The following is a 25782-nucleotide window of genomic DNA, read 5'->3' on the forward strand; positions in this document are numbered from 1 at the left end:
TGTCCCCTCAGAGCCCCAAAACACGAGCGGGAAGGTGTGGCCGCCCCTGGTCACTCCATCCCCTGTCCCCGCGTCCCCTCACAGTGTCCCTGTCCCCTCCCGTGTCCCCACTCCTGCCAGTGTCCCACGGTCCCACAGTCCGGGCTCCCCCCGCGTCCTCCCATCCCCTCCCACCTCCCCGCTGCCCCCGTGCCCCGCGTCCCCCCGGCGTGTCCCCCGTCCCCTCCCGCTCGTCCCCGCTCGTCCCCGCTCGTCCCCGCTCGTCCCCGCTCGTCCCGCTGCCCGGCCCGCCCCCGCGGGGGTGGGGAGGGGGCGGAGGGCGGAGCTCCCGGCGCGGAACCGCTTCTTTGGATAAGAGGCGCGGGGCCACGAGGATGGGCAGGTGGAGCGTGTGAGGTACGAGGAGGAGGACAGGGCGGCCCGCCAACTCCCATCCCCCGCGACGGCACTTTTGGGGGCTTTCCGGGTGTTTCGGGCTATTTTTTAATTTTTTTTTTTTTTTTTTTTTTTTGCGGGGTTTGGTTTTTTAACCCCTTCTCCCTTGGCCGTTCCCGTGTCGCCGCGGGTCGCCGCCCCCCCGGGACCCCCGGGCATGGAGGGGGCGGCGGGAGCCCGGCGAGGCGGGCAGCGCTGACGGGCGCCCGGCTCCGCGTCCCGGGGACCCCCATGAGCGGCTGAGCGGGGCCGGCGCCCCCCGCTCCGTCCATGGGCGCGCTGGAGCCGGGCACCGGAGCCCCCCGCCCCGCCGCCCCCATGCTCAGCTCCTCCGCCACCTTCGCCAAGGAGCCGCCGGGCCCCCGGGACGCCGCCGCCTCTTACTTCGGGGACGGGGGGGCGGCGGAACCGGGAGCCCCCCCGCTCCCTTACGGCGCTCCGGGCGGCTTCGGCGGCCGGTTCCTGGGGCCGTGCCCGCCCTACCGGGCGCCGCCGCCTCCCGCCGCCCCGGTGGAGGGTTACGCGGGCGCGGAGGGCGGTTTCGGCGGCGGGGGGGCCCCGCTGTGCCCCCCGCTCTGCGCCCTGCCCGGGTACCGCGTGGCCGGGAAGGTACAGGTGATGCTCAACAACTACCCGCTCTGGGCCAAGTTCCACAAGCACCAGACCGAGATGATCATCACCAAGCAGGGCAGGTGAGCGGGGGGACCGGGGGGAAGAAGGGGACGGACCGGGGCGGGGGAGCGGAGGGAACCGGGAGGCACCGGGAGGTGGGACCAGCGAGGCACTGGGGGAGACTGGGGGGGACCGGAGCGCACCGGGACGGACGCGAGCGGCGGGGACCGGGGCGGACCGGGGCGGACTGGGGTGTACCGGGGCAGGGGACTGTCGGAGGAGCAGTGGGAGATCGGGGCTGGGGACCGGTGGGGACCGGGACAGGGAACCGGCAGCGGCACCGGGACCAGCACGGACCCCGGAGACGGTGGGAGTCCGGCGTGGGCAGAGGTACGGGTACGGGTACGGGATGCGGGGTGGGTACGGCGGCGCAGAAAGGGGGGGTGGGGCAGGCCAGGAGGGCTGTGGGCTGGGCCTGGAGGGAACTAGTACAGTAAGGGGCGGAGAGTTTCTACCTCGTGTCCTCAAAGGGCTGGAGATGTGAGAAGTGTTTTTGGGTCTGGGGATCACTCTTTGCCCGCGCAGTGGGGGGGTGGGGTGTGCAAGGGGGGGCCCCCACCCCTGTGGGTTGGGGGGTGACATTTTGCTGCGTGGGTAAAGGAAAAAAAGGGGGGGGGGAGGGGGAAAGCAGAACGGACTTCCCTGGTCTTGTTTTCTATGGAAGTTGAGGCTTGTTGGAAGGAGAAGGGAGGATGGGGAGTCTCCCCATCCGTGTCAGGGTGGGACAGGGGGGTCCAGACCCCCCATGTCAGGAAGCTGGCAGAGATGGTGCCAGTTCTGGGGGCCTGGAGGCAGCGTTTATCTGGCCTCAACCCATGGGCTTGATCCGGAGCCTGGCACTGCAACAAGTAGTGAGAGCCCGCAGCCACCCCACGGGCACCGTGGGTGGGTGGGTGACACCCCCTCTACTCACTTTCCGTGCTGGAAATGCCCCCCCTCCTCCACGGGCCAGACAGGGGCTGGGTGCCTCTCATGTGCCCGGGGAAGGGGCAGCATTTTGGCAACATCCTCGGTGCCCAAACCGCCCTTGGTGACGCCACGACCGGGTCCCCTCTGTCCCTCTGTGCTGCCTCCAGCCTGGGGTGTTCACGGGGTGTGAGTTGGGGGCCTGGGACAAGGTTGGGGGGCTAAAATTCACCCCACCTCTGCCAACACCCCTGTTTGGGGGGTCTGGAGGGGACTGGGTGCAACACAGGCCCTGTGGGGCCATGGAGCCGCCACAACTTGGAGCAGGGGGAGCCCAAAATACTGAACCCACCCTTTGGCCCCACAGGGTGACGTGAGTGGGGGTAGCCAGGCCCTGGGCTGCAGTCTGGGGGCCTCGGTGGGATCATGCTGGGGTGAGGAGGGGAATATGAGCACGGCAGGGGCTCAGCCGCCTGAGGGGCTCCCAAAAATCCGTGCCGAGGGGAAAACAGGCCAGGACCCCCCCGCTGCGTGCTCAGCAGCTGGCAGAGAACCCCCCAGCCCCTCCTGCCGTGCTGACCCCCCCCCTCCCCTCCCGCTGCCATCCCTCCGCCCAGGGGGGCTCTTCCTGGCCAGCGCCGGGGCCGCCGGCAGCGCCCGCGCCCCTTCCCTCCCTCGGCCGAGACAGATGGTGTCACTTCGATGCTGAGACCAACCTGCTTAATGTGTTGGAAGTCTAAACACGTTAGGGCCGCTTGGTTTGCCACGACCCTGCCCGGGCCCGGCTCCCCCCGCCAGGCTCGGGACTGCTCGGAGCGGGTGACGTGTCCCCAGCCCCTCGGAGGGGGTGGCAGGGCACCCCAAATGGTTGTTCCTGGCACACCATCCCCCCCAGTTCGTACAGAGACGCGCTGAAATTCCAGTTCTTCCCTCCTCTCTTCCCCCAGCCGTCGTGGCGGGCGCTGGGGTGAGCCCCCAAATCCCATCATCTCTGCCCCGCTGCCTGAAACCAGGCGATTTTGGGGCTCTTTTCCCAGCTCCATCCCCTCCCCAGTGTCCCTACAGAGGTTCCGGGGATGGGGGGGTGTGTGTGGGTTGCTCTGAGCTCAAGGGGGCTCACGGCAAACCCGGCCCGTGGAGACGTCGAGCTCGGAGCCACAAAACATCCGTTTCCCCCAACCCCGAGCTGCTCTTGCAAACCTCGGCGTGCAGGGCCGGGCTGCAGCGCTGCTGAGGCACAGGAAAAACCCCAGTGTGAGGCTCCAGGGGGACGGGAGCCCCAAAATGGGGACCCAAGGGGGATGTGTGCCCCCCAAAGTGGGGATCCGCCAGGCTGGGGGGCTCTGGGGCAGGGCAGGGGACACGTTCTTGTCCTGCTGTTGGCGTGGGTGCTTCATCTCTCCGGGCTACGCTGGTCCCTCAACGCCGGCGTCCTTGGGGTGCAGACCCCTGTGGACCCACAGAGGGAGCTGAGGATGGGTGGGAGATGGTGGCACTGGGATGAACCTGCTCAGGCGCTGGGATTTACCCTGCTGGCATCTTTTTTGCCCTCTCCTGCCCCTCTGCCCCGGCTCCAACACACCATCCTGTGCCATCCCACCCCCTGTCATTCCCTCCAAGATAATTTCCTACTGGTTTCCCGTGTGGCTCCCCATCCTTCCTGTGCCCCCCCCCCGGCTCTCAGGGCTCAGCCAGGGCAGGATTTCTCTGGAAACCCCCAAGGACTCACCGGTGCCACGACTGCAGCGGGCCCGGGGAATTCCTGCCGTGAGGCTCTGCCGTGAAACCGGGGCTGCCTCTGCATTTTGGGGGTACATGGGGCTGGCTTTGCCTTTTGGGGGCACACAGGGGCTGGCCCTGTCTTTTGGGGGTACATAAGGGCTGTCTTTGCACTTGGGGGGGTCTCAGTGCTGCCTTTGTGGGGTGCAGGGGCTGCCTTTGCGTTTGGGGACACAAGGGCTGGCCTTGCCTTCGGAGAGGACACTGGGAGGGCTTTGGGGACACGGGGCTGGCGTTGCCTTTGAAGGGGACACGGGACAGCTTTGGGGACACAAGGGCTGGGTTTGCACTTGGCAGACACGAGGGCTGGCTCTGGCTCGAGGGGTGCTGGGCGGGGGGGCACGTGGGGGTCACGAGGACTTTTTGTGGGGCTCAGGGGCGGTGCCCGGCTGGCAGCTCTGCGGGGTTGGAGGCAGCGGGGCAGCCGTGGGGTGACACGTCCCCGTGTCGTGCTGTGCCCTGACATGTGGCTGTGCCGTGCCACCCACACCGAGCAGCGCAGCTGTGCCACGCAGCACCGTGCAGATGTGCCATGCCGTGCCACTGCCCATGTCACCGTGCCATGTCACCATGACGTGCATTGCCATGCCACCACGACATGCCACCACACCATGTCACGCAGCTGTGCCACGTCACCGTGCCGTGTGTTGGTGTGCCACCACACCATGTCACCGTGCCACCCACTGCTGTGCAGCCATGCCATGCTGCCATGCCATGTCACTGTGCCACACGTTTCTGTGCCACCATGCCGTGTCCAGCAGCTGTGCCATGCCACTGTGCCATGCTTTGCTGTGCCACCGTTCCCCGTCACCATGTCACACGTTGCCACGCAGCCATGCCATGCGTTGCCATGCCACCGTGCCGTGTCACCATGCTGTTTCCAGCACCCATTCCATGTCACCATGCCACGCCCAGCAGCCATGCCATACCCCTGTGCCATGTCACCGTGCCATGCAACCATTCCATGTCACCATGCTGTGTCCAGCAGCCATGCCATACCCCTTTGCCATGTCACCATGCCATGTCCAGCAGCCATTCCATGTCACCGTGCCGTGTCCAGCAGCCGTGCCATCCCGCCGTGCCCTGTCCCCGTGCCACCCCGCCGTGCCGCGGGGGCTGCACCATCTCCCACTCGGCCGCGGTGGCTCCTGCGGTCACCGCGCTGCCGTCGCGGGGGGGAGGAGGCGGCTCAGGAAGCCGCAGCCCCCTCTCGATGCGCTGCCGGGGGTGGCGGTGGGGGGAGAGAAGTAGGAGAGGCACAGCTGCCCTGGGGAGGGGGGGGGGTTGCGCTCCTGGACCTCCAGGTTTTCCTTCCGCCCGGGGTCATCCCGAACTCGCTCCCTGTGCCTCCATCACCGCGGTGCCCGCAGGGCTCCGTGTCACCAGGAGACACCCTGGATGTGCCCGCTGTGTCCCCCTGGCTCCCTCCCGATGCCCCCGTGTCCCCCCCAACCCCTCGAGCAGAGGGGTTCATTCAGGGACAAACCTCGGGGCCCGCCGAGAGCCCGGAAACAAAAACACAAAGGGTGAGACGCGCGGTGCCCACCAGCTTTTGGGGTGGGCGGGAAGGGGGGAGAACCGGGTTGGGGCACCTCCCAAACCGCAGTGACCAAACCCGGGGGAGCCGAGCGCTGCCCGAGCAGCAGCCCCGGGAGCTCGAGCGCTGGGGGGGATTTAAAAATAAAGGCGAGGCGAGCGTGGTTTCGGGCCTTGCCCCCACCCTGCCGTGCCCGGCCGGGCCGTGCGGTTTTCCCCGCGGCAGCGTGTGAGCGCCGAGCCGCGCTCGCTGCCAGCGGGGGCTCGGGGCTCCGAGCGGAGCGAAGAGAGAGAAAAAAAAACCCCAAAACCAACTAAAAAAAAAAAAAGAAAAAAGAAAAAAAATAGGCTAGTTCTTTCCTCCCTGCTCCTTGCAGCAGCTCGGGCTGGTGCAGCGCCCAGGCTGGGGCTCGCCCCGCGGTCACCCAGCGCCGGGCTCGGCGTTCGGGCGCCCGGAGCGCGGCGGCCCCGAGGTGGTTTTTAATGCGGCTGCAGCTTTTATCAGTGGCAGGAAACCCCCGTCCCTCGGCACAGCCGCGTCTGTCTCGCTCCAGAGGAGCTTTAGGGACACGGGGAAGGGGAAGGCGGCTGTGAGGGCTCGGAGGGACCCCGGGATGTGCGGGACCACGGTCCGTGCCGAGCACTGGGAGCACGTGTGCAGCTCCTTACCACGAGTGCAGCTCCTCACCACGAGGGCTGCTTTCTCTATTTCTTTCTCTTTTTCGTTCTCTTTTTCTTAATCTCTTTATCTCCTTCTTTTTATTCTTCTTTTTCTTTATCTTCTTCTTTATCTTTTTATTCTTCTTTGTCTTCTTCTTCTCCTGCTTCTCTTTTTTATTTTCTTCTTATTTTTCTTCATCTTTATCTTTTTATTCTTCTTCTTTCTCTTCTTCTCCTGCTTCTCTTTTTTCTTTTCTTCTTTTTCTTCTTTTTCTTCATCTTCTTCTTTTTCTTGTGTTCGTTTTTCTTCTTATTTTGCTTCTTTTTCTTAACCTTAATCTTAACTTTAATCTTAATCTTCTTTTTCTTTTCTCGTTTTCTTTTTTTTTCTCTATTTCTTTTTCATTTCTTCTTATTACTCTTTTCTTCTTTCTCTTTCTCTTCTCCCCTTTTCTTCTCTTTCTTTTTCTATTCTCCCGCCCCCCCCACCCTCTCCCGCGAGGGCAACTTTGAGTCAGCGGCACCCGCCGACTTTTCTTTCCACCACCCTTTGCATTCCACTTCCCCGAGCCCCGTTTCCTGCCCGGCACAAGGAGCTCCGTGTTTCCCCCCAGCCCCTCGCTTTGCTCCTGGGGAGAGGGACAAGCAGGGTTCGGGTTCTCCCCTTCCACCACGGCTGGAGGTCCCGCCGTGAACCTGAGTTGGGGTGACTCGGGTCAGGGATGGACGTGAGGGACCGATCAGGGAGCGGGGAGTGAGATCTCCCACCCCAGAGCCGGGATTTGGGGGGACGGCCGGGGGGGACAGCGGGGTGCAGCCCCTCTGGGGGGGTGGCAGCTGCAGGCGGCCACAGGGTCCCCCCCGGGCCGTCCCATCCTGTCCCCTTCCTGCCCTTGGCACAGGCTGGCGCCCAGCCCGAAATAGCAGCGGTGTTGGTTTCCGATCCGGAAGGTGCTTGGGGAGGGGGAGGAAGATACCGGGAGGGGGGGAATCGGCCCCGAGAGCATCCCCCAGCTGCCAGGGTCACTCAGCTCCTCACGGGCACCCAGCCTGGCGCGGGAAGGGGGGGGGTGGGCATCGTCCTGCCTCAGTTTCCCCATCACCCCCCACGACCCCCGGTGCCACCCTGTGTGCCAGCGGCCGGGCCGGGGGGTGACGGTGTCTCTGTGCCTCTGTCCCCTCTCCAGGCGCATGTTCCCCTTCCTCAGCTTCAACCTGTCGGGGCTCAACCCCGTGGCCCACTACAGCCTGTGCGTGGACGTGGTGCTGGTGGACCAGCACCACTGGCGCTACCAGGGCGGCAAGTGGGTGCAGTGCGGGAAAGCCGAGGGCAACATGCCAGGTACGACATCCCCCTCGTCCCCTTCCTCGTCCTCCTCGTGGTGCCGGGAGCGGGGTAACCCCGTCCCTGCTCCCCTCCCTGTCCGCAGGGAACCGCCTCTACCTGCACCCGGACTCGCCCAACACGGGCGCGCACTGGATGCGGCAGGAGGTTTCCTTCGGGAAGCTCAAGCTCACCAACAACAAGGGCGCGTCCAACAACGTCGGGCAGGTAGGTGAGGGCCCCGCCGCCGTGCCAGGCTGGGCCGGGTCCCCCTGTGCCCCCTCCCTGAGTGCCCACTGCCCCCCTTCCCTCCCCAGATGATCGTGCTGCAGTCGCTGCACAAGTACCAGCCCCGGCTGCACGTGACGGAGGTGAAGGAAGGGGAGGGGGAGGACGGGTACCCCTCCCCGCACACCCACACCTTCGCCTTCCCCGAGACGCAGTTCATCGCCGTCACAGCCTACCAGAACGCCGACGTGAGTACGAGACCCCCCTGCCACTCCCCGGCTTGGGGACACCCACCAAACCCCCCCCCCCAGCAGCACAGGAGCCCCAGCGACCTCCCAGGGCCACAGAAACCAGTGACACATCCCAGTATCGTCCCAGTGACCCGCCAGGAGCAGCCCCTGGTAACCCCCCAGCACCCTCTAAGGTGTCCTCAGCATCAGAACCCCCCCATGGCATCCCCCCAGGCCCCCCCGTCTGCCAACACTCCTGTATGCAACATCTCCGCACCCCCTGCATCCCCTCAGCTTCCCAGTGCCTCCCCCTGGATCCTTTCAGCATCCCAGAAACCCTCCCAGTATCCCCTGCATCCCCTCTGTATCCCAGTACCTCTCTCTGAACCCCTTCAACATCCCAGTTCCCCGCCCAGTACTTCTATCTCCCCCTGTATCCCCTCAGCATCCCATTATCTCTCCATGAAGACCCTCAGCATCCCAGTATCTCCCCCGGGATCCCCTCAGCATCCCAGTAATCCCCCCTGGATCCCTCAGCATGCCCAGTATCTCCCCCTGGATCCCCTCAGCATCCCAGTATCTCCCCCTGGATCCCCTCAGCATCCCAGTAGCGCCCCCCCAGTACCCCCCGCGTTGGGAAAGGGTGGGATTCTGATGCAGTGGGGGCTGCTCGAGGGGAAAGGGATGGGAGGGAACATCCTGGAAGGGGTCAATCCGTCAGCAGCCCCCCCACCTCCGTGTCCCCCCCCACCCCCAGATCACGCAGCTGAAGATCGACCACAACCCCTTCGCCAAAGGATTCCGGGACAACTTTGACTCGTGAGTGTCCTGAGTGTCCCCCCCACCCTCCCGCTGGTGCCTCCCCCGGCCCGGCTGGCAGCAGGGCACACTCCCACCCCTCCCTGTGCCCCCCAGGATGTACACGGCCTCGGAGAGCGACCGCCTCACCCCGTCCCCGCCGGAGGGTCCCGGCTGCCAGCAGCTCCTGCCGGCCCCCCGCTTCCAGCCCTTCCTGCCCGAGCAGTACCCGCTGCCCCCCGGGCGCTTCTTCGGGGGGGAGCGGGGGGCTCCCGCTCTGTCCCTGCCCCCCAAAGACCCCCCCCACTGGTACTTCCCCCCGCAGCAGCCCCCCGCCGCCGGGGCGCTGGAGTACGGCGGCTACGACGGGGGCTACGGGGGGGGCAAACTGGTGCCCTACGGGGTGAAACCCTTCGCCCTGCCGCCCGCCCCGCACCCCCCCCTGCCCTACTACCCCGAGGGGCCGGGGGGCTTCGGGGTGACGGGGGGCTGGAGCCCCGGGCAGTACGGCCCCAAGGGCGGCGCCGGGGCTCTGGGCTGGTACCGGGAGCCCCGCGAGGAGAAGGGCAAGGAGGTGGAGGGCTGGGCCCCCGAGCCCCCCGCCCCCGCCTCGGGGGACTCGTCGGACTCGGGGCTGTACGAGTGCAAGCGGCGGCGGGTGTCCCCGTACCCGTCCAGCGCCGAGAGCTCCCCCCCGCCCCGCAACGGCGACCTCTACGACAAGGACCCGCTCGCCGACGGCGGCTACTACGGCTTCTACGGCAACTGAGCCCCCGCCCCGGGCACCGCGAGGGGTCCCGTGCGCCCACCACCCTCCCCCCCGCTATTTAACACCCATATCCTGGGCAGACTCGAGCGGGAGGAGGGGGGGGCCCAGCCAGACAATCAGCCCCCGGTGGGGCCGCGGGGGCGGGCGAGGAGGGGCAGGGGGGGATGGCGAGGAGGGTTATTTTTGTTGTTGTTGTCGATGGTTTTTAAGGGCGGGGGGGGTCGGGGTGGGTAATGCTGAAGTATTTATTGAGCCCCCCCCCCGTGCCCGGCGTGGGGCGGGGGGGCAGCAGCATATCGCAATAAAGGGGCACTGTGGGGACTCTGCTCAGCTCTGTGTGTGTGTGAGGGAGGGAAACAGGCACGGGGAGGGGGGCTAAGGGTGCCCTCCCCCTTCCTGGAGGGCCCTGAGCCCCGGGGGTGTTGCAGGGCAGGGGGAAGGAAGCTCTCTGCACACCCCAACTCTTCACAGCCTTTATTAGAGCAGCCCCTGGGCACAGTTTGGGGGAGGGAGGGGGGGCAGAGGGGTCTTCCCGCCCGCGGGCACCCCCCGTTCCCCCACTCCCAGGCATCTTGTGCCCCCGGGGCAGGGGGGGCACTGCCCCAGCTGTCCCCAAGGCTCTGCCCCGGGTCGGGGGTGGGGGAGCATTGCCAGTGCCCCCCCTCCCTCTTTTATATCACAGTTTTGTTTAAACACCAGCAAAATGGCTCAGAGAGGGCGGGGGGGGGGACACTGCACCCCCCCCAGTGCCAGGGGGACCAGCCCCACTGCTGTGATGAGCTGGGGGGGGCTCAGAGCCCTGTGGGGGGGTCGCTACCAGAGCACTGCACTGTCCAGGTGGGCAAAGCCGGGGTCCAGGCGCAGCTTCCAGTAGGTGTTGTTGGTGACCCACGACTCCTTGCCACTGGCATCCATCAGCCTCCTGGGGATGGAGTGTAGGGAGGTGTGTTTGAGGTGGTCTCGGGACTTCCAGGGGGGTTTTCCCCATTTCCTGAGCCCCCCACATTGCCCTGAGCCACGGGGTGCCCTCGGGACTCCAAGGAGGGGTTTCCTCATTCCATGAGAGCTCGGCACCCCCCTGAGCCGTGGGGTGCCCTTGGGACTTCCAGGGCATCTCCCCATTCCCTTAAAACTGCCTCCCCCACCCCTGAGCCATTGGGTGTTCTCAGCATTCCCAAGAAGGGGTTTCCCATTCCATAAGAGCCCCACATCCCCCTGAGCATTGGGGTGCCCTCGGGACTCCTGGGGAGGGGTCTCCCCATTCCCTGAGATCTCCACATCCCCCTGAGAGCCCCACATCCCCCTGACCCACAGGGGGCCCTCAGCATTCCCAGATGTCCTCCCAATTCCCTATGAGCCCCACATCCCACCCAGCCATGGGGTGTCCTCAGGAGCCCGAAAGGAGCCTCCTTGTCCCATAAGAGCCCCGCACCCCTCCAAGCCACAGGGCGCCCTCAGTACTCCCGGGGGGGTCTCCCCATTCCCTGAGAGCCCCACATCCCGCTCACCCACGGGTTTCCCAGCCCCGGGAGGGGAGCACCCCCTAAAGCCGGACCTGAAGAAGCGCGCCTGGTGGGTGATGTTGTTCTCCTCCATGACGCGGCGCCGGTCCCGCTGCAGCTGCTCGATCTGCCGCTTCTGCGCCTCGGCCGCCGGCACGTTCCCCTCCTCCAGGTACCTGCGGGGTGGGGACGGGGACAGGACGCGGCTGTGACGAGCCGGGTGGGGCTCGCAGCGTCCCCTGCCCGGGGGCAGCAGCAGGCTCACCGCTGGTCGGGGCGCAGCCGCGTGTCCGTGGAGGGCAGGACCCGGCGCAGCTCCGGGGTGAGCTCGTTCAGCTCCAGGGCGAACTGGGTGAAGCCGTAGTTCCTCTCGTGGTCGCGGGGCATGGGGTCTGCGCGGGGGGGCGGGACGGCGCTGAGAGAGACTCCCAGCACGGGGTAACCCCGGGATATCCCCCCCCCCCGGGGTGCTCCTTACTGGCTTTCCAGACGCACTGGCCCGGGGCGGGCCCGCGGTGCAGCCCCTCGTGCCACTTCCCTGCCAGGCGCTCCACGGGGGTCCCGCTGCGGCTCAGCACGGCCCCCTGAACCTCGTTGGCCCCCGCGCCCCAGTACCGAGCCTGCGGCCACCGGGACATGGGCGGGGGGCTGGGGGCGGGCTGGGGGAAAGGGGGGGGAAAGGGCGGGGCTATTGTGGAAGGGTGTGGCCATCGGGAAAGGGTGTGGCCATCGGGAAAGGGTGTGGCCATCGGGAAAAGGGGGGGCCACTTGGGAAGGGGGGGGCTATTGGGAAAAGGTTGGGGCCGAGCTTGATGGGAGGGGCCTTCTGAAAAAGGGTGGAGTCATTGGGAAAGGGTGGGGCTACTGGGAAAAGGGTGGGGCCACCAGTGATGGGAGGAGTATTCTGAAAAGGGCAGGGCTATAGGGAAAGGGTGGGGCCCTGTGGGATGGGAGGAGACTTCTGAAAAGGGAAAGGGTGGGGCCAGGAGGGGCGGGGCTAACAGGAAAGGGCATGCCAATGGAAAAGGGTGGGGCCATGAGTTAAGGGGTGGAGTCACTGGGAAAGGGTGGGGCACTAAGAGGGGCGGGGCTAACAGGAAAAGGGAGGACCCATTGGGAAAGGGTGGGGCCAGGAGCAAGGGGTGGGGCTACTGGGAAAGGGTGTGGCCACAAGTAATAGGGAGGGGCTATAAAAAGGGTGTGGCACTAAGGGAGGGTGGAGCTACTAGGAAGGGGTGGAGCTATTGGGAAAGGGCGGGGCCATAACTGGGGGCTGGGCCAGGAAAGGGATGGAGCAATAACACAATTAAGATTAATGAGTAGGTGAAGGGGCGGGGCCACACCTGAAGGGGCGGGGTCAGGCCATTTTGGCACAGAGAGGTGGAGTCAGGGCAGGTGGGAGGGTGGGGCTATGGGGTGGGCAGGTGGGCACACCTTGCAGAAGGTGAGCTTGCAGTGGTAGGAGGCGTCGCGGGTGTTGCGGATCAGCACCTCCCCGTAGTGCTCGATCCAGCGGGGCCCGCTCAGCACGTTGTGGATGCACGTGGTCACCTTGTTCCACTCGTAGTGGTCCCCGGTCCTGCGGGCACCGCCCACGTTGGACGGGGAGGGAGGGAGGGCAGGGGGGCACAGAGGGGCGGGGGGGGCCCACCGGCGGGGCCGGGGTCTCACCTGGGCAGCTGCACATTGACGGTGCCCATGGGGACGATCTCCAGGGACTTGCCCCAGAATTTGTTCTTCCACCTCATGTCTGGGGGGGTGGGGGGTGGGAGAAGGTGAGACCCTTCCAGTCCACCCACCCCACGGGGGAGACCTCCCGGTGCCCAACACCCTCCTGGGCGCTCACCTTGCCAGAAGATGAAGTTGTCGGACTCGGCGTGGCAGGCGGAGATGGGAGGGTGGTGGGAGACCTGGGGGGGGGACAAGAGGGACATGCCAGTGCCCCATCCAGCTCCGTGCCCCCCTCATGCCCTCTCCGTGCCCCCCCCAGTGCCCACCTGCTCGCTGATGAAGCGGAAGCCTCGGTCGGGCCGCACGCACTCGTAGGTCTCCCCCAGCACGGGGTTGAAGGGTTTGCTGCCCGCCCGGTAGTAGGTGGAGGCGTAGGCGGACACGGCGAAGGCGGCCACGTACACCTGGCACCACAGCCAGCACGCTGCTGCCACCACCCTGGGGACAGCCACCCACCCACTCCGGGGACAGCCAGCCACCCACCCCGGGGACAGCCACCCCCCCGCCCTGGGGACAGCCACCCACCCACCCCGGGGACAGCCACCCCCCTGCACTGGGGACAGCCACCCACCCACCCCGGGGACAGCCACCCCCCTGCTGGGACACCACACCACCCCGGGACAGCCACCCCCCTGCCCGGGGGACAGCCACCCCACCCACCCTGGGGACAGCCACCCCCCTGCCCTAGGGACAGCCACCCACCCACCCTGGGGACAGCCACCCACCCACCCCGGGGACAGCCACCAACCCACCCTGGGGACAGCCACCAACCCACCCTGGGGACAGCCACCCACCCACTGGTCCCCACCCGGCCCCGTGCCCTCCCCTGTTCCCACAAATCCCATGTGTCCTCAGGCTCCCCTGAGCTCCCTTAAATCCTCGAAGTCCTCCAGTCCTTCCACATCCTTGAGCTCCCTCATGTCCCCGAGCCCCCTAAATTCTCAATCTCTCCTGTCCCCCCATGTCCTCGAGCTCCCCTGAGTCTCCTAAAACCTCCCCAAGTCCCTCCACGCTCTCAAGATCCTCCATGTCCCCTCAGCCCCTCCTGGCCCTAAGCCTCCCTACCCCCATGTCCCTCGAGTTCCCCCTTGTCCCCTGAGCCCCCCCAATCCCCTGAGCTCCCCAAGTCCCTCTGTGACCCTCCAAGTCCCCTGATCCCCCACACCCCCCACGCCCTTGCCCTCCTTGTGCCCTCCCCACTCCAAAGACCCCTCTGTCCCTTGAGCTGTCCCCGAGTTCCCAAGCCCTGTGTCCTCCCTGAGCTCTCAAGCCCCCCTTGTCCCCTGAGTCCCTCTGTGTCCCCCGAGCTCCCGCTATCCCCAACCTCCCGGTGCTCCCCGAGCCCCCAGTCCCCGGCGTGTCCCCTGAGTTGCCCCACGACCCCGAGCCCCCCGAGTGTCCCCCGGTGTGTGTCCCCCCTCACCAGTCGCTGCCGGGGGTCCCTGGCACGGCTGGCGCGGTCCAGGAGCGCGCTGTACTCCAGCTCCTCGCAGAGCCGCTGCAGCGTGTTCAGCGGCTCGTTGAGCTGCACGGGCAGCGCCACGCGGGACAGGTCCTTGCCCACGCTGCTCCTCAGGAGCCCCCACAGGCTCACGTCCCCCGACGGCGCGGGGGGCGCGGGCAACCGGCTCCGCCGCCGCGGGTCCGGCCCCGGCAGCTCCACCGGCGGCGGCTCCGACGGTGCCCCCGCGCGCTCCGCTCCTGCCGGGCACCGGGCGCTGGGATGGAGCCGTCTCTCCCACCCCCGGCGTCCCCCTCCCCGGTGCTCCCCATACCTGTCGGGGGGCGGCCCGGCCCCCCCAGCTCGGCGCCCTCCTCGCAGGCGCTGGTGGTGGCCTCGCTGACGCACGACTCGTCGTCCGAGGGCTGAGGAGACGCGGGGACCGTCGGCGGCTTCGGGGGTCCCGGGGGAATTGGGGGGGGTGTGGGGGGTACCCCGTGGCGGGGGGGAGGGGGGGTTTAGCGGGAAGGGCCCCCCCGGAAGGATGGGATGAGACTCGGGATCCTGGGATGGGCTGGGGGTGCTGGGATGGGGAGGGGGTGGTGCTGGTGGGGGAGTAGTGGCGAGGGGGGCTCTGGCAGCACCCGGCCCCCGCCGCCGGGCTCAGAGAGAGCAGAGACCCCGAGCGCGGGGAGTGAGGGGGCTGCGGGGGGCTGGGGGGGATACAGGGGCTGGGGGCACTACGGGGAGCTGGGGGGGCGGCCGATGAGGTGGGACAGGGGAGAGAGAGGGGAGAGATGAACCCAGAGCAGCGAGAGGCGGCAGGGGGGTCCACAGAGCCCCCCGCCAGCAGAGCCCACACACCAGCAGAGCCCACCCCAAGCCCCCCACCTCATTCTCGGAGGAGCTGGCGGACAGGAAGACCTCACAGGCATCGAAGAACTCGGTGTGGGAGTCGGCCAGCGAGACGATGCTGCGGTTGGAGAGCTGCTGCTCCCGGCCCTTGGCGGGCAGCGCGTCGGGCTGTGGGGACAGCCACCGCCTCAGCCCAGCCCCCCGGCCCGGGGGGGGCCGCCCAGACCCCCACCCCACCCCATCCTGCCCCCCTGACCTCGTCGGGGTGCAGCGAGGCGAAGGAATCCAGGGTGGTGTCGGAGGAGACGGAGAGGGAGTGGAAGCGGCGCAGGGCGGGCTGTGGAGGGAGGGGGAGGCTGAGCCAAGGCCCCCCCGGAATGTTCCCCTCCAGCCAGGACGGGGCTGACAGTGAGGGGGGGTCACCGGCCCAGCGCCAGGCTGAGACCCCGCAGCACCCACAGCACCCCAAAAGTGGTGTCACCACCACTACTCCCCAAGCCCCCCCCCGAGCAGGGCAGCGCTGCCCGGCCCCCCTCGGTCGCTCACCGCGGCGGTGCCGGCGCTGCCGGGGCGTGGGGCAGGGCCCTGCCGGTCCAGCGCCCGCCTCATCTCCTCCAGACGGGCCCTCTCGGCCACCAGCGCGGCCACCACGCTGCTGAGCGAGCCGTGCACTGCCAGGGGACACGGGGGGGGGGTCAGGCTGCGTCACGGCACCCCAAAACCAGCCAGGAACCCCCTGGTGAGGCTTGGCCCCTTCTTACCTTTCTGGGCCAGCACCCAGAAGCTCCGCTGCAGCTGGGTGTACTCCGGGGGGAGGCCGAAGGGCAGCTGGCTCTGGGAGGACTCCAGGTAGCGGGACAGGTTGGGGACGGAGCCATGCAGGCGGCCCACCTTGGGGGGGGACAGGGGGGTCAGCGAGGCGCTGGGGAGGGGGCTCCACGCCCCAGGCAGCAGCGGAGCTCGGCGGGATTCCAGCTCACCCTCACCCTGCCGATGGTGTCGTCCTTGGCAAAGCTCTGGGTGCACCAGATCTTGGTGGTCCTCCGGCCCTTCTTCGGCCTCTCCGCGGCGGCCGAGGGCTGTGGGGGAGAGGAGGGGGCTGGAGCTGGACCCTCCCCAGGAAAGGGGGGGGTGAGACCCCACAGGTGCCGCTGTCCCGGCTCACCTGGCCGCCGGAGATGAGCGGGGCCGAGGGGATGCGGTGCAGGGCCTCCAGGTTCTGGAGCATTCCCGTCAGCTCCTGCAGCTTGGCCTGGCACTCCGACAGCTCTGCCGGGGGCACAGGGTCAGGGAGGGGGCACAGGGCACCCCCCCTGCCCTGCACACCCCTTCCCACCCCGCTCACCGGCCGAGCAGCGCTCCAGCCCCTCGCTGTCCTTCAGCCAGGCGTTCACCTTGTCCCGGGAGCTGGCGAGCGTGGACAGGGCAGGGGCACTGCCCGAGGGCAGGATCCTCGTCCACTGGCCCTGCGAGCAGGGAAACGGGGGCACTGCCATCAGGAGCCCCTCTCCCAGACCTTGCCTCGCGTTGTCACCTTGAGGTGTCACCCACCTGGGCGTTGGTGGGGGTCCTCCCCCCGGGGCCCCCCGTGGGACAGGGCTTCTCCCCGTGGTGGTGGGTGCAGAGGCTGCTCACCCAGCTGGAGAAGAGCTCCGGGGACTTGATCTGGGGGACACGAGTGAGTTGGGGGGGGACAGAACCTGACAATACCAACCCTGTTTGAAGCCCCACCCCGTTCCCCAGCGGCACCTTGAGGTGGTAAATGTTCTCCTCCGTGTCCAGGTCGACCCTCTGCGCCTTCTTGTTGACGGACATGACGGACTGACGGACGTCGATGGCACCGTGCAGTTTGCCCTTGAGGACCTGGGGGAGCCCGGGGACGCCTGTCAGGGGGAAGACCCCCCTCTTCCTCAGGGGGGTCACGGGGGTCTCCCCCGCCCTGAGCCCACGGGGACGCTGCGTGGGCACAGCCCGGGCACACACTCACGTCCTGGCGGGTGGTGGAGTATTTCAGGATCCCGTTTTCCAGCACAAAGTACCGCTGGGGATGGAGAGGGAAGGTTGTTGTGTGGGGGGAGCAGAGAGCAGTCCCTGCAGCCCCACTTCCCAGGGGCTCAAATCGTGCCAGGACCAGCCGGGTGACAGCTCCTGGCGCCGGCTCTGCCCGTTACCTTGTGCCAGCCCTTCAGGGGCCATTTCCTCTTCTTGAGCAGGTACCCCTCGTGCCTCTGCAGCTCCTGCCCTGGGCTGCCCCGTGCACGAGGCTCCTCCACCACCTCCCAGCTCTCGGAGCCCTGCAGGGAGGGGGGTCAGTGTGGGGGTCCCTCAGCACCAGAGGCAGATGGGATGCTCCCCACCTTGTCCTCCAGGCACCCCCAGCTGACAGGCCACCTCTGCACCACCCTTCCTAAAGCAGTGAGAAGCCCCCCGAGGCCTCACAGCACCCCCAGTCAGCCCATGTGTGCACCACTGAGCCCCCCCCCTCAAATCCGGAGCCCTCCAACCTGCTGGACGCTGCTGTGCTTGGAAGACACGGTGCTGTTGGAGCGGGACAGGGCTCTTTTCGGGGAGGACGGGTCCTTCTCGTGGCTGCCCATGGCTGGGGAGCAGGGGGGGCCGGGCCGAGGCCCCCCTCCCGTCCGTCCCGCAGGGGTGGGGGTCCGAGCTCGGCCCTCACGGCGGGAGCCGCTGCCGGGAGGGGACGGCAGGTCAGGGAGCTCAGGGGGGGCTTCTCCACCCTCCCCACCCCGGCCCTCGCGGGGATGAGGGGTGGGGGGGGTCCCTCTGCCCCCCGGGAGCGGGGAGTCCTGCATGTCACCGCCACTGGCACCCAGAAATTTCTGCGTGACAAGGAGTCTTTACCCCCCCCCGGCCTTATCTCGGCTCCCCCGCCCGGTCCGGGTTCAGAGTCCAGCCCCGACGCCCCATGGACCGGGTACCACGGGGCAACCCCACGGCGGGGGCACAGCCAGGAGGGTGACACCGGTACAAAGACCGGGATCAGCCCCGGCCCGTCCTGGCACCCCCGAGCCAAGACATGACCCCTCCAAACCCCGGCGGAGCGTTCCCTTTGCCCTTGCCGGTTCCTGAGCCACAGGGAAGTTTCCCCCCCAGCCGTGCCATCCCCCCCGGCGCTGTCCCTGGCAGGGGATCCCGGTGTCCCGGCTGATGCTGATCCTGGGATAACCCTGGGAGGGCGGCCAAGCCCAGGTGCCGGCGACCACCGCGGCACCGGTTCCCGCTGTACCGGTAACTGCGGCACCGAGAGACAACCACGGCACCGGCGACCGCGGCTCCGCGCCCCCCGGCCCGCAGGGGAGGACACCGGGGGTCTCCCCCGTAGCTCCATCCCCTCCCCTGCCCAGCCCCGCAGGTGCTGCGGGAGCTCAGCACCGACCCCTCGCACCGCACCGGGGCTGTGCCGGTGCCCCCGGGGGTCTCCATCCCCGGTGCCACCCCCCCGGGGGCGGCGGGGGCCGGGGGTGGCGGGTCGCCGGTCCCGGTGCTCACCTGGGCGGGCGGCGGGCGGGCGGCGGGGGACGGTCGCATCCTGCCCGGTGGCAGCAGGAAGCGGAACACGGAGGGCGGTGCGGAGCCGCTCGGCTCTGCCCCCTGCTCCGTGGAGGACCGGAGCCGCCGGGATCGCCGGGAGGAGCCGGGATCGCCGGGATGAGCCGGGATCGCCGGGACACGGAGCGCGGGCGGAGCCGCGGTCCCCGCACGGCACCGGGGCAGTTCCGCTCGCGGACCCCCGGAGTCCCCACCCGGGACCAGCCCGCGGGAAAAGGGACGGCCCAGGAGGGGTGGGGGGATCCCCGCGAGAGGCAGCACCTCGCGGGGCTCCCGGGGGTCACCAACCCACGGGAGTCCCGGGGCTGAGCATCCCTCGGGGGTCTCAGGGGGTCACCACCCCACGGGGGTCTTGGGGCTGATCATTCCACGGGAATCTCGGGCTTCACCACCCCATGGAGGTCCCAGGGACTGCCAGCCCATGGAGGTCTCGGGACTGACCACCAATCCAAGGGGGTCCCAGGGCATTCCCACCCCAGGATTTCCCTCACCCACCCCCCAGTTCTGTTTCCCTCTGCTCCATCAGACCCCCCAAGCAGCCCCGGCCTCCCCCCACGCTCTCGAGGAGCAGGACCCCCCTCCACACCCCCCAAAATCCCAGAGAGGCTTCGGCATCTCCACACGGACACTTTAATGGACACTGGATCAGTGTTACAGCACATTCCCCCTCATCCTCATTCCAGGGGGCTTGGAGTGCTCAAAACCCTCCTGTGCCCCCCCCCCATGCTCTTCCTGCTCCTCCTCCTCTGGCCAATCCCTGAAACCTTCCATCTCACCTTTAGAATATTCCCAGGAATATTCCCCAAGGGAAGGGCCAGGACTCCCCGCTGGGGCTGGGGGACTGCAGGACCCTCAGTCCTGCCCCAGTACCAAAATTCCGACCCCTGATCCCCCCCTCCTGCACAGCCAGGGAAGGAGCCGATTCCCAGGGCCCAGAGTCAGTGATTCTGTGTCCTGCAGCTGGAGGAGCCGATTCCCGGGGTCCAGCGTCAGTGATTCCCTGTGTCCCAGTCTGGGGGGGTCTCCCTGGGATCCCCCATGCCCCACAGCTGGGGAAGGAGCCAATTCCCACAGTCTGAACTCCCGCATTCCAGGCTGGGGGGTGCTCCCCAGGCTCCCCCATGTCCCACATCCAGGGAAGCAGCCAGTTCCCAGTGCCAGCCATTCCCTGTGCCCTGGGGGGGCTCCCACAGTGGGGAAGGAGCCGATCCCAGGGCCCAGCATCAATGATTCCCCTTTCCCTGCTCCTGGGGGGGCTTCCCAGGCGCCCCCGTGTCCCGGAGCCGGCGGATGTGCTCATCCAGGAGCGCTGTGAGGAGGGAGGGCCCGCGCTGGAGCAGGGATGAGGTCTGGGAGGGCAGGAGGGCCAGGGCTCCCACCGTCTGCCCCTGGGAGGCCTCCAGGGACGGCAGCTGGGCAAAGTTCTCCACTCCCTGCCGGCTCAGGATCGTGTCGTCGATGCAGGCGCCTGGAAAAGAGCAGGATATGGGATAACAGAGCATTCCACGAAGGAACTGTTTGCTCCTTCAGGCTCCCACCCCTCCAATCCATCGGCTTGGACCCTCATTCCCAGCCCTGGAGGAGCCCAGCGCCGGGATCTGGGGAGCAGGGAATGCCCTCACCCAGGAGGTTGACCTGTGGAATTCCCTTCAGCACCCGCAGCATCTCCCGGGCCCGGGTCTCCGGGCTCACCAGCAGGATGTTGCGGCACACGAAGAGCGGGAGGAGGTTCCTGTACTTGGACTGCGCCAGCACCGGCCGGACAATCTGGAAAACGCCTTGGGAATGACGCCTGGAGCAGCCCAGGATGCACCTCTCTCCCCCCACACCTCCCCTCTGGGATCGGCGCCCACCTCGTTGAGGACGAACTTGACCTCGATGTTGTGCCTGCGCAGGTAGTGGCGCATGGTGACCACGTCCTCGTCCGGCATGGAATTGTACTGGCACACGGCCACCATGCGGCTGCTCCGGAACGCCTGCTCCACCTGCCGCCGCAGCAGCCGGACATAGCCGGACATAGCGTCCTCCTGGGCGGGAGGGACACGGGGATACGGGGATACAGGGACACGGGGATACAGGGACACGGGGATACAGGGATACAGGGATACAGGGATACGGGGACACAGGGATACGGGGACACAGGGACACAGGGATACAGGGACACAGGGACACAGGGACACGGGGAGAGGGGGAATGGCTGCTGTGACCCCCCCATGGAGATCCGGCAGCTACTGGTGGGAGGTGATCCCATGGATCTCGAGGTGTTCCCATGGTCCATGAGGTGATCCCATGGATCTCAGGGTGTTCCCATGGTCCATGAGGTGATCCCATGGATCTCAATGTGCTCCCATGGTCCATGAGGTGATCTCATGGATCTCAATGTGCTCCCATGGTCCATGAGGTGATCCCATGGTCCATGAGGTGATCCCATGGATCTCAGGGTGTTCCCATGGTCCATGAGGTGATCCCATGGATCTCAAGGTGCTCTCATGGTCCATGAAGTGATCCCATGGTCCATGAGGTGATCCCATGGTCTATGAGGTGATCCCAGGGTCCATGAGGTGATCCCATGGTCCATGAGGTGATCCCATGGATCTCAGGGTGTTCCCATGGTCCATGAGGTGATCTCAATGTGCTCCCAAGGTCCATGAGGTGATCCCATGGTCCATGAGGTGATCTCATGGATCTCAAGGTGCTCCCATGGTCCATGAGGTGATCCCATGGATCTCAAAGTGCTCCCATGGTCCGTGAGGTGATCCCATGGTCCATGAGGTGATCCCACGGATCATGAAACACTGCCTGGATCTCAAAGTGCTCCCATGGATCTCAAGATGCTCCCATGGATCATGAGATGTTTCTGTGGATCTCGAGACGCTCCCATGGATGGGAACCCACCTGGTTTCCAGCACCTGATGGGGCACCTCCCAGCCACCCACAGCATGCCGAAAAAGGGGATTACCCACCCCGGGAAGGTCTCACACCGCCTCCAGCCAGGCCGTCTGTGGAATCCCGGGATTGAGGGAACCCTCCCCTCCCCAGACCCTGCAGAGCCCGGGCAGGGCCCCTCCTCACCTCCTGCAGGGGGTCCCTGGGCGCGGGAAGGCAGCGGGGGGGCACGGCGGGCCGGGGGGGCACGTACTCGGTCACGGCCAGCAGCTTCTGCCGCTGGAAGTGCATGGCCTTCCAGTGCCGCGTCACCGCCTTGGAGCCGCGCCGGAGCAGCTGCAGCGCGGGCAGCCAGCCTGGGGGGAGCCAGGGCACCCTTCCCATCCCCGCTCCCTGCCCCTTCCCATCCCCGCTCCCTGCCCCCTTCCCATCCCCACTCCCTGCCCCCTTCCCATCCCCGCGCCCTGGCCCCCTCCCCCTTCCCATCCCCGCTCCCTCCCCCTTTCCCCATCCCCACTTTCTGCTCTTCTGCCCCGCCCATCCCCCGCGCCCTTCCCACTTCCCATCCCTGCTCCCTTCCCATCCCCGCTCCCTGCCCCTTCCCATCCCCGCTCCCTGCCCCCTTCCCATCCCCACTCCCTGCCCCCTTCCCATCCCTGCTCCCTGCCCCCTTCCCATCCCCACTCCCTTCCCATCCCCACTCCCTGCCCCCTTCCCATCCCTGCTCCCTGCCCCCTTCCCATCCCCGCTCCCTGTCCCCTTCCCATCCCCGCTCCCTGCCCCCTTCCCATCCCCGGCCCCTGCCCCTTTCCCATTCCCGGCCTCTGCACCCTTCCCATTCCCGGTCCTGTTCCCCGATGCTTCTTCCTGTCCCACTCCCATTTCAGTTTTCTGCCCTATTCCCAATCCCGATCCCTGCCCCGTTCTAGTTCCCTGCTCCATTCCCGGTCCCTGTCCCTGCCTCGTTCCCTGTCCCAGTCCCACTCCCATTTCCGACCCCATTCCCGTTCCCTGCCCCATTCCCGTTCCCATTCCCTGCCCTATTCCCATTGCCATTCCCAGCCCCGTTCCATTCTCATTGCCATTCCCATTCCAAGGCCCCGCTCCCGTTCCCATTCCCCTACCATACCCACCCCGTTCCCATTCCCCTTCCCTGCCCCATTCCCGTTTCCTTTCCCGCTCCCATTCCCCTTCCCTGCCCCATTCCCGTTCCCATTCCCCTTCCCTGCCCCATTCCCACTCCCATTCCCCTTCCCTGCCCCATTCCCTTCCCTTTCCCACTCCCATTCCCCTTCCCTGCCCCAATCCCCTTTACCCTTCCCATTCCCGTTCCCGTTCCCTCACCTCGCAGCCATCCCTTCCCGCCGCTCAGCGCCGCCATCTTGGCCGTGGCCGCGCAGGGCCTTGTGGGAAGGTGGAGGACGCGCAACTTCCTGTCTGCCCCGTCTCCATGGCAACGGCATCGCAACAGCGCGGCCTGCGCGGGGCCGGGGGTCCCTGAGCCCCCAGACCTGGGCAACCAGTGCTCAGAGAGCTCCCTGACCCAACCCCGGGGGTCCCAGAGAGCTCCCTGACCCAACCCCGGGGGTCCCTGAGCCCCCAGACCTGGGCAACCAGTGCTCAGAGAGCTCCCTGACCCAACCCCGGGCGTCTCTGAGCCGCAAATCTGAGCCCCCAAGGCCCCATGGGACCAGGGGAGCCCCCCAGGAGCCTCTAAGATCCCCAGGCTGGGGGTCCTGGTCCCCGTGATCCCCCAGCTCCACTTCGGTGACTCCACAGCCCCCTGGATACAGGGACCCTCTGCCCCACCTGGTGGTCCCAGCTGTGACACCCCACCATCCCAACACTCCTGTCCCCACTGACCCCTCCCATTCTGCAGGTTTCTGGCCCCCCTTTCGCTCAGACCCTTCCCCTTTCAGCCCCGCCCCCAGACACCCACCCGAGGGCACAAGGAGGGGACAAGGACCCCCCCAGGCCACCCCCTGCCATGTCTGAGCAGGAGGAGAAGACCCTTTGTGGGGGTGAGTGAGACATTGTGGGTTGGGGGCTCCTCCCAGCAGGGAGGGGATGGGGGGGGGCTGCACCCCCCAGCCTGGACCCTCACCCTGAGATCCCACAGACCGTGAGGGGACATCCCCAGGAGTGACCCTCAGCGACAGCCTCGTCCTCACCAGGAGCAGGTGAGGACCCCACGGACCTTGGGCTGGCAGGGAGGGGGCTCTGGGCACCCCAAGGACACCCCCCCCCCATCCTTTTCCTCCAGATCCACGGAGCTGCTGCCCCCCTCCACCATCCGCCTGGACCGGGAGAACATCTCCTCCATCGGGAAGCTCCGGGATCAGGGAGGGATCCACAGCCTCTACCTGCAGCAGGTACGGAGCTGTGGGGCAGCTGAGACCGACCCTGGGCCTGGGGGGGACACAAAACCCCCCAGGTCTGCTCCTGTCTCCCCTCCTCAGCATCCAGAGGGGAGGGAAAACAGTCTCCCTCCATCCGGGATCTGGTCCCAGTGACCACCCCCCACAGCCCCCACCCCAGAGGTCTCTGAGCCCCCCAAACCTGGAGGAAAAAGAGTTTCCCTCCCATCTGAATCCAGTCCCACTGGAATTCCAGTGAGGGTCTGGGATCAGCCACCTGGTGTTTCCAAACCCCACATGAGGAGCCTCAGGGTCCTCCTGAACTTTGGGGTCTCTCCATGTCCTCACCCCTGCAATTCCCTCTCCATGATCTCCCCTGTGGTGGGACATTCCACCCCCGATCCCAGGACGCTCCCAAAATCCCCAAATTTTTCACGCCGCGGGAAAAACGTGTTGTTATATTTAATTTTCTATTTTCTACTTTATTTTCCGTTTTCTATCTTTATTTTCCAGAACAAAATCGAGAGGATCGAGAATTTGGGCTGTTTTCCCAACCTGAGGTACAGCAGCTCCTGCTTCCAGGGAAATGGCTTTCCATGGGCTCCCACCTTCCCTTGGCCAGGGAGGGGGCTCAAATTCCAGCCCCTGGGAGCTGTGACATTCCCCCCTCACCCTCCCTGTGCTCTCCAGGTTCCTCTGCCTGGCTGGAAACCGCATCCAGAGGGTGGAGAACCTGCAGGCCCTGCCTCACCTCTGTGCCCTGGACCTGTCCCACAACCTCATCCAGGTGCTGGACACAGGTGGGAAGCAGGAAGGGATGCTGGGGCTGCCAGTGTGTGTGTGGAATATCCATTCCCACCTTCCCTGCCTGTTTTCCCAGCTCCAGGGTGTCAGGGCTGCTCTAGGAGTCGCCTTGGGAGTGGGTGAAGAGCTGGGGGAGTTTGGGGGAGCAGGAATTTGGCTGGGCAGGGGTGGGGGGCTCAGGTCCCACCTCAGCATCTTTGTGCTTCCTTTTGTCCTGGCAGAAGAGCTGCCCCAGAGCCTCCAAATCCTGGATTTAACGGGAAATGAGTGCACCCAGCAGCAGGGATACAGGTGGGTCAGGGGGAGAGGAGGGGGAGAACAAGCCCCCCCCAAAAACCAGGGGAGCCTCTCAGCAGGGTACAAACCCCCCAAACCAGGAGAAGCTTCAGGGTGAGCTAATTGTGACCTCCCAGTGCCTAAAGACGGACAGAGACTTTGGAAAAGGGCCTGGAGTGACAGGACAAGGGGAATGGCTTCCCCCTGCCAGAGGGGTAGATGGGATATTGGGAAGGAATTCTTCCCTGTGAGGGCAGTGAGGGGCTGGGATGGATTTCCCAGAGAAGCTGTGGCTGCCCCAGGATCCCTGGAAGTGCCCAAGGCCAGGTTGGATGTGGCTGGGAGCAACCTGGGACAGTGGAAGGTGTCCCTGCCCGTGGCAGGGGGTGGGTGGTCTTCAGGATCCCTCCCAACCCAAACCATTCCACAAGACATCAAATCCAAACCCCCAAGCCCAGGGATGTGAATCCCTGTCCTGTGCCCGGGCTGGGCTGTGCAGGGGGGACACGGTGCCAGGGGGGCCGGTGCCACCTCAGGTGAGGGGGGACATTGGCTCTTCCCTCATTTTTTCCAGGGAGCTGGTGTTGGGAGCGCTGCCCCACCTCCTGCAGCTGGATGCCCAGCCCCTCCGTGGCGAGGAAGAGGAGGGAGGAGGCTCTTCCCGCGGCGAGGATGAGGATGATGAGCTGCTCCCCGAGCCCAGCGGCCCTTTCAGCGTGGACAGAGGTGCCCAGGGGGCTGAAGGGGACACGTGGCACTCCCGGGGACAGGGGTGGCAGCGCCACATCCCCCCTGATCCTTCTCCCTCCTCGCATCCCTGGCAGGTTTCTTCGTGGATCTGCGCCGGGAGCTGGTCGGGCGCTCCCAGCGGAGGAGGAGGGAGACGCTGGAGGAGCACCGGGCACGGCTGGAGGAGCTGCAGGAACGCCGGGATCTGCTGCTGAGCCGGGATGGGGATGGAGCCCCCGGCTCCACGGCCCCACAGCCCCGGCAGGGCCATTCCTGGCCCCGGGCACAGCCAGG

The 25782-nt window shown here is 66.7% G+C and overlaps 4 protein-coding genes across 5 annotated transcripts; 2 read left to right on the plus strand and 2 right to left on the minus strand.

Moving 5' to 3' along the window:
- The first annotated feature begins 705 nt into the window (after positions 1-705).
- TBX21 (T-box transcription factor 21) lies at positions 706-10029 on the plus strand. Its single transcript, XM_039388661.1, is given in 8 exon segments — positions 706-1127; positions 7176-7330; positions 7419-7540; positions 7630-7788; positions 8528-8589; positions 8686-9265; positions 9267-9463; positions 10020-10029. Coding segments are annotated over 8 exon segments (1707 nt in total).
- Positions 9797-17583, minus strand: OSBPL7 (oxysterol binding protein like 7). 2 transcript variants are annotated; one of them, XM_027719706.2, is made up of 22 exons: positions 17371-17583; positions 17038-17160; positions 16854-16907; positions 16616-16729; positions 16418-16531; positions 16212-16332; positions 16032-16135; positions 15853-15945; positions 15628-15757; positions 15413-15537; positions 15123-15203; positions 14903-15034; positions 14346-14436; positions 13994-14271; positions 12837-12974; positions 12686-12749; positions 12511-12589; positions 12274-12418; positions 11318-11459; positions 11105-11231; positions 10893-11015; positions 9797-10259 (listed from the first exon to the last, which is right to left on the minus strand). In XM_027719706.2, exons 1-22 carry the CDS (start codon positions 17461-17463, stop codon positions 10151-10153), a joined length of 2580 nt encoding a protein of 859 aa, XP_027575507.2. In that variant the 5' UTR covers positions 17464-17583; the 3' UTR covers positions 9797-10150. The 2 variants fall into 2 exon arrangements, with proteins under 2 accessions (XP_027575507.2, XP_027575508.2); XM_027719707.2 differs by having other exon boundaries at positions 15847-15945.
- A 1466-nt stretch (positions 17584-19049) lies between these two features.
- Positions 19050-22789, minus strand: MRPL10 (mitochondrial ribosomal protein L10). Its single transcript, XM_027719715.2, is given in 6 exon segments — positions 19050-19904; positions 20059-20203; positions 20290-20463; positions 21509-21678; positions 22667-22754; positions 22757-22789. Coding segments are annotated over 6 exon segments (840 nt in total). The 5' UTR covers positions 22775-22789; the 3' UTR covers positions 19050-19659.
- On the plus strand, positions 22744-25776 carry LRRC46 (leucine rich repeat containing 46; the record flags this gene model as incomplete). The annotated part of the gene is made up of 8 exons (XM_027719712.2): positions 22744-23343; positions 23442-23502; positions 23586-23694; positions 24193-24239; positions 24370-24479; positions 24705-24774; positions 25334-25485; positions 25584-25776. Coding segments are annotated over exons 1-8 (776 nt in total), but the record flags the coding sequence as incomplete, so codon positions are not given.
- Positions 25777-25782: the final 6 nt, after the last annotated feature.

Source organism: Pipra filicauda, unplaced genomic scaffold (genome assembly GCF_003945595.2).
Source record: "Pipra filicauda isolate LSUMZ 115617 unplaced genomic scaffold, ASM394559v2 scaffold674_size163209_pilon, whole genome shotgun sequence".
NCBI classification, from domain to species: Eukaryota; Metazoa; Chordata; class Aves; order Passeriformes; family Pipridae; genus Pipra; species Pipra filicauda.

What these genes read in the sequence shown, in the direction of transcription:
- OSBPL7 (XM_027719707.2), bottom strand. Translation starts at nt 17,463, where the DNA reads ATGGGCAGCCACGAGAAGGACCCGTCCTCCCCGAAAAGAGCCCTGTCC. An exon ending in CCCTGAAGGGCTGGCACAAG is followed by an intron (nt 16,908 to 17,037) that starts GTAACGGGCAGA and finishes CTCCATCCCCAG; the next exon opens with CGGTACTTTGTGCTGGAAAA. An exon ending in GCCGGGCCGCCCCCCGACAG is followed by an intron (nt 14,272 to 14,345) that starts GTATGGGGAGCA and finishes GGTGCCCGGCAG; the next exon opens with GAGCGGAGCGCGCGGGGGCA.